We start from the raw sequence: 6,224 nt of genomic DNA, 5'->3' as shown, positions 1-6,224 counted from the left end.
GTATCCTTGATCATTATTATAAGATCATAATAGAATACATAGCCTAACATTACTGGTAACAGTTACTCAGAAAGGACTTATTTGTATGTCTGCAAGTGCAAAGCTCTGAATTCTTGAAAGAAACCAATTTGAAATTTTATAAATGGAAATACAATTGTTGACAATAACAGCTGACATTTAATCTTGTAGGAGTGACTGAGTACAGCTAAATTTGAACAAGATTCAACTCAGACAACGTTGACAAAATTCTTCCAACACCAGAGAGACACTAGAATTATATTTAACTTAAACGGAGCCCTAAATGTTTTTGTCGACACTCAGCCTTTTTTAATTGGGTAATACTATACATTTCATGGTGATAATATAATTACACTTCATATCTCTTGTCAAATCTAAGAATGTCTAATAATTTATTAATGCAATTCATTTTTAATCTCCAGAGTATGCAGTTGCATTAACAAAAGGCAAACATTTGAGAAATTACTTCTCCATATTTTTTAGCATATTTTAATTCTCCTGTATGCACTTGTATTGTGTATGAAGAAATTAGTGATCAACACAAACGAACAGCAGGATAAATAATGTATTTAATAACAATAATAATACACAATCAGGGAAACAATCTGCATATTTAAATACTTTTCACATTTCAACCTCTTGTTGTTTCCGGATAGTTTCAGTAGGCGGCGAAAGCGTTCTAGTTGGTAACAAACCGCTATTTACTGGAATAGAAGAAGAACCCGTCCTCTCGCGAGGTTTCACTTCAAAATAACGCGGGACAGTGTGAAAACAAACAGCAGTGACTTCGGCTGTCAACAACAATTTAACAAAGATTAAGTAGATGAAAGCTGTTACAAACCTAAATTTATTCCTTTTATATCCAGTTGTTCGCTTTGATAAATTCGTCTGACTTATTGGAACCGGGAGGTTAACGTCTTCGACGCTACTTACCCTTTGAAGACATTTGCTAGCTAACACTAGAGCTCTGTCTGCCTCAGCGCAAATTCGAAATGGACCCGACTGAGGACTTGTCTGCTCGGGTTCTGCTGAAACACATTCTGAGCACCGAGACACCCAGGACTCCAGTCACCCGCAGGTGCGTACTTCAACTCTTCATCCTCGTTTTTCGTCTTTAAATTCGGTGCTAACATTCAAGTAAGAGAAGCGAATAATGCTATTAATCAATAACTATTTTCCCCAGCGTAACCAAAACACGGACTACCACCCTGCCCAGGCGTAGCGGTCGATTTAGTAGCAAAGACGCAGGTGCACAAAGCCCGCAGGACATCCTGAGGCGGAGCATGAGACATAAGATCAGTGAGGTGAGCACGATGAGCAGGTCTAACAGTGATGGGCAGGAAGTCGTTGAGGCTGCTAAAGTTAGAGCGTCTGGCTACTTTTCAGAGTATAACCAGGAAATCGCTGCTGAGACGGACACACACGCCCGGCCCAACCTCTCTGCTGCTTAATGATGGAGACACACCAAGATGCATACTTAGGAACATTATGCAGACAGGTACATGCGTGGTCCTGCCTCTATTTTCAAGCTGTAACTTTGTTTTGTTTTTTGTCATTATTCCTATCTAATTTGCCTTTACTTTCCATTCTGTAATTGCTAAAGTTGCATTGCTGCCTACTTAGTGCGCATGTGCAGGAATATCCCTTTGGGATTCATAAAGTATTCTGAATTTGTTCGTTTAGAACCTGTCAGGTCTCCTGCGGTTCATAAACATGCCGAGTCAGCAGAGCCACAGCCGTCTTCAGCCAATTCCAGTATGACTAGGAGCCATCAAAGGTGAGCTCCGTGTCGCACAAGCTGAGAATCCTTATCCTTGCTTTGCGTGACTGTTTGCGTTTGCTTGACTTTCAGCATTGAGCTGTCAGGACTGGACCTGCCTGATCTTACGATCGGCAATGTTGCAAGTGCGGCGAAGGGCCTGAGCAGAAAGAGACCTCACCGAAGCCTTAATGTAACGGCTTTTGAAAAACGTCTCAGGCATCTCGACGGTACAACTTCTACCCTTCAACTTGTCCTAACGTTTTATTCATATTTAAAAATGTAAATTTGTGTATTTATATGGATTTTTGTGCTCGTAGATGTTGGAGAGGAAACAGAAAAATCCATTGATGACCATTCCTCACTTTCCTTATCAAGGTGTCAATTCAATTAAAACTTTACTCAAGACATGCACGGGGGGGGGGGGGTCCATAGTGCAGAACACACAACATATGACATGTGTTCTGTCCAATCTGTGTTTCCAGATCCACTTCTCTGAGTCTAAAAACACCATTTGTGGATGTTCAAACTGAGAAGAGGGGCCTGCAGAGAAGAGTTACTCGCCTCCAGAAAATGACGGTGGACGAATTTGGCGCTGCTGTAAATAAAAGACAAATGGGAGGTAGTTATGATGATTAATATACTCTAAATAAGTATTTCCTTTTTCTTTTGTTAATATATTACCATCCTATCGTATGTATAACAGATCAGGACACCGACACTGGGGTCTGTGCACCTGATTATTATTTTAGCTTTTACTAAAATCATTTAAACTGTAACTGAATATTGTAGTTATAACCAGATGAAAAGGAAATCTTCAAAGATAAAAACCGACCCCCTCAGCTGCGGGACAAGCGGGAAAAAGATGTAGCTGCTACTCTTCAGATGAAAGCGGATAATAGTGTAGTATATAGTTCGTACGCAGCTTATTGTTTTCATTTGTTTTTTTGTGCTTCATTCATGGAATTTCTTTCTCCTTATTTGTCACCCAGAAGTGAGCGGCTTCGTGGAGCAAGGCCCCAGTGACACTGCCTTCTCTGAGGGCTTCACTTTGGGCTTGAGCAAACTCAATGAGCCCGATCTCACTACTGATATCCTCCACTGTAATACGGCTCTGTATGCCAAGCCTGATGCCATGACCTCCAACATTTCAGTGATGGCGCCTCAGCTTCAGAGACAGGTGGAGATTAAACAGAGGCAAGTAACGGAAGCTGAGCGCGACGAGCTGGTGAAGGAGAGACCAATTTATCTCGATGAAGAGGAAGATGTTGTAGGTGACGCTTCAGCTGAAGAGAATATCAAGGGTCAAGTTGATATCCAGTCTGAAAGAGATGTTGCCATGTCTCAGTCTGAGGAGGAGGATCTACCAGATTCTCAAACCGAAGAAGACGATGCAGTTGGCCCTCCAGCCGAAGAGGCTGAAGAGGACGCTGCGGCCACGTCTCAGTCTGATGAAGAAGATGCAGTTGGCACTCCAGCCGAAGAGGCTGAAGAGGATGCTGCGGCCACGTCTCAGTCTGATGAAGAAGATGCAGTTGGCACTCCAGCCGAAGAGGCTGAAGAGGATGCTGCGGCCACGTCTCAGACTGATGAAGAAGAGGTTGACCGAGACACTCAAACTGAAGAGGATGTTCGAGTTGACACTCAGACCGAAGAATTAGCTGCTGATTCTCAGGCGGAAGAAGAGATGGATGTTGCAGAATATCAAATGGATCAAGGGAATCCTGCAGGAGGTGATTTTGCTGATTCTCAAGATGAAGATGCGTATGATGGAGAGCCAGAAGAGCAAGATGACGAGCATGTGTCGGGGCAGGGCTTGGAAAATGTCATTCGCAGAGCTCATCGTTCTGGGAGTGGAATTGTACCGATTACAGAGTCGGGTGAGGCCTTCAAAAATGTTTTCGTTATTTAGGCTACAGAATATCTGCTCAATCACAGGAAGGTATTTTAATGGTAACGTTCTTATTTAACTCGTAATGTATTGTTATTTTGCAAGTAGGAGGATTTGATGACGAGGCCGAAGCACAGAGGTCGACTGAAGACAACAGCGTGGAAATGGGAAGTCGTGAGAGTCATGCGTCTTCCCCTCAAGGACGGAGAGATGCTTCCAGAAAAGAATCAGACGCTGGTGATGAGAAGTCCTTCCGTGCATCTCATGAAGATGGTGGGAACCTGGGCAACGATTTCCCTGAAGAAGCTGCTGCTCAGGACCCCGCTGTGGAAGAGGAGGAAGAATGGGAGGATGGAGAAGATGATGAAGAGAATCAAGGTCAGTCTCTAATCACAAATGTTTTTTTTTTTCTACTTTTTTTTTATTAATATGGGCAACGTAAAGCAGAGCAATTCTTCTAAAATCATCAGAAGTCCCGAGCAAGACTCCAGCTTTTGTCAGAGAAAAAAGGAAGATTTTCAACGTGCAGCATCTGGCTTCACCCTCTGTGCTTAAAAGGTAAGTTATTTATCCAAAGCCTTTCTGTTTGTAGACAGTAGTTGCATGAAGTTTGGATATTTGTATTTATTTATTATTATTATTAGCTAGTTTTTCTGTGAAAAGCATCAGAAAGTGATTTATAAATTATTAACATGTTTCTATATTCTTTTTTATTCCATTATCCATTTGGCCACTCGTAGTACTGGTGATGGTTTGCCTGCACCTAAACCCAAGACGACAAGAAAGAGGTCAAGGCCAACTGCAAAGGAAGGAGGGCTTCCTAAGAGCTACCTCATGAATGTGTTCAAGCACTTTGCCAAAACGAAGGTCTCTGCAGATATTTACCCGGTCCTGAAAGAAACGTGAGTAACTATGACGGCCAAGATCGTTACTTTATTGACTGCTGGAACTGATGAAGGAAAAAGCGTACCGGTAGGTGCTTTGCTCAGCCCGAATTTCACTCCCTGCATCGTTGCGTTTTCTCTTCAACAGAATGGACAAGTTCTTTGAGCGACTGGCCGAGGACTTGGAAGCATATGCTCTTCATGCTAAGAGGAAAACCCTGGAGGTTGAAGATGCTGTACTTCTGTTGAAAAGGTATGTTTCGTATGCGATTCTGGGAAAACATTCATGACTTCTCGTAATAAAAGTTTCTAAATGTGACCCGTCGTCTCTTTGCGACATCGAGATGATTGGAATGACCTGCTAGATACCTTTTGTGAGGTCTGTATGCCACACATAATATACCATGTGCTCCTTTCAATGCGAGGAACACCGAGTCCCACAATAGTTCACACTAAGCTTTCAGTTGAAACCAGAAAGATCATTGGTAATATCATCATTCACTTGTAGTTAAGTTTATCCGGATAGAAAGAACTGAATGAGATTGAATTAATACGGCTTCACAGCCAACAAACCAAAACACTGAACTATAAGATGCTGTAAAGATTCTAGCGATGAAAGGAACTGCAGATTAAACTGAGTTCAACCTTGAGTACGGTAATCCCTAATATTAGACTGATTACCGGTACATCCATCGCATAGATGATCGATGCATTAGAGTCACTTTTATATAATACAATTAAATGCACCACATCTAGATAACAAGCACAGACATGAGAAAAAAAGATAAACATTCAGAAGTCGTCTACAGCTCTGAGAAAATATAGGAAAGAATATGTGAATGTTATTTTCTTATCCTTAACCAGTGTGTTTCTTCTGCTTTGCAGGCAGGGTCATGTGAATGACAAGGTGCCAGTGGAAGTCCTTATAGAAAAATATCTTCGTATGGACCAACGTAGGCTGCTAATCCCCGTTGCAACTCAGGGAAATGTTGTTATTCCTGTGCCACGCAGATAAGAGTTGTCTGTGTGTCTTCTCCTTTAATCTGGTTTTTGTTCCTTGACTGCTACATATTTGATTTAAACAAATGACACTTCCATTAAATGTTCTAAATCTAGGCGTTCCTGTAAATATGCAAACATATCCTCTATAATGACTTATGCGTTCTCTTTTCTTGTTTTATCTGCATTACTATACTGGGGTTGAGAGTGAATGCTTATCTGTACGTAATGCAAGCATGTGAGTTTGTTTTGTTTTTTACTTTTCTTGCTTACTATATTTTCTTAGTTACAAAGAAAGGAGCTTGTGTGGACATAAATAACAAACCTTTAAATAAAGTTATGCTTCAAAGTTCTGCACTTGGGTGCTTTCTTCACTCATTTGAAGAAATAAGACAACAGTTTTCCATTGACACTGTGGGAAAGACCTGGACTCATACTCTAGTATATGTGACAGAGAGACCACTATTTTACAGACTGATACGGTCTTAAACATTCATAATAACCTACCTTGATAAACTTATTCATTTCCTGATACTCTTTAAGTTTGATGTTTATTGCCAAAGCACTGTTACAAAAACATGAGTGTTAAAATATATATTAAAAGCTGAGTGAATGAATTCAGATATTAATTTATCTTCCTTTGTTGATATCTGATAATCTTGGTAAAAGGCAA

General features: G+C 41.0%; 1 protein-coding gene across 1 annotated transcript; it reads left to right on the top strand.

Annotated features, from left to right (window-relative positions):
* Positions 1–1,010: 1,010 nt before the first annotated feature.
* LOC137914487 (centromere protein T-like) lies at positions 1,011–5,567 on the top strand. Its single transcript, XM_068758024.1, has 13 exons — positions 1,011–1,096; positions 1,202–1,322; positions 1,405–1,516; positions 1,702–1,795; positions 1,871–2,007; positions 2,098–2,155; positions 2,263–2,399; positions 2,770–3,657; positions 3,870–4,046; positions 4,139–4,225; positions 4,381–4,570; positions 4,701–4,805; positions 5,438–5,567. The coding sequence occupies exons 1-13, from the start codon at positions 1,011–1,013 to the stop codon at positions 5,565–5,567; spliced, it is 2,322 nt and encodes a 773-aa protein (XP_068614125.1).
* Positions 5,568–6,224: the final 657 nt, after the last annotated feature.

Source organism: Brachionichthys hirsutus, unplaced genomic scaffold, assembly GCF_040956055.1.
Source record: "Brachionichthys hirsutus isolate HB-005 unplaced genomic scaffold, CSIRO-AGI_Bhir_v1 contig_863, whole genome shotgun sequence".
In the NCBI taxonomy this organism is placed as follows: Eukaryota; Metazoa; Chordata; class Actinopteri; order Lophiiformes; family Brachionichthyidae; genus Brachionichthys; species Brachionichthys hirsutus.
This window is presented reverse-complemented; position numbering and strand designations above follow the sequence as displayed.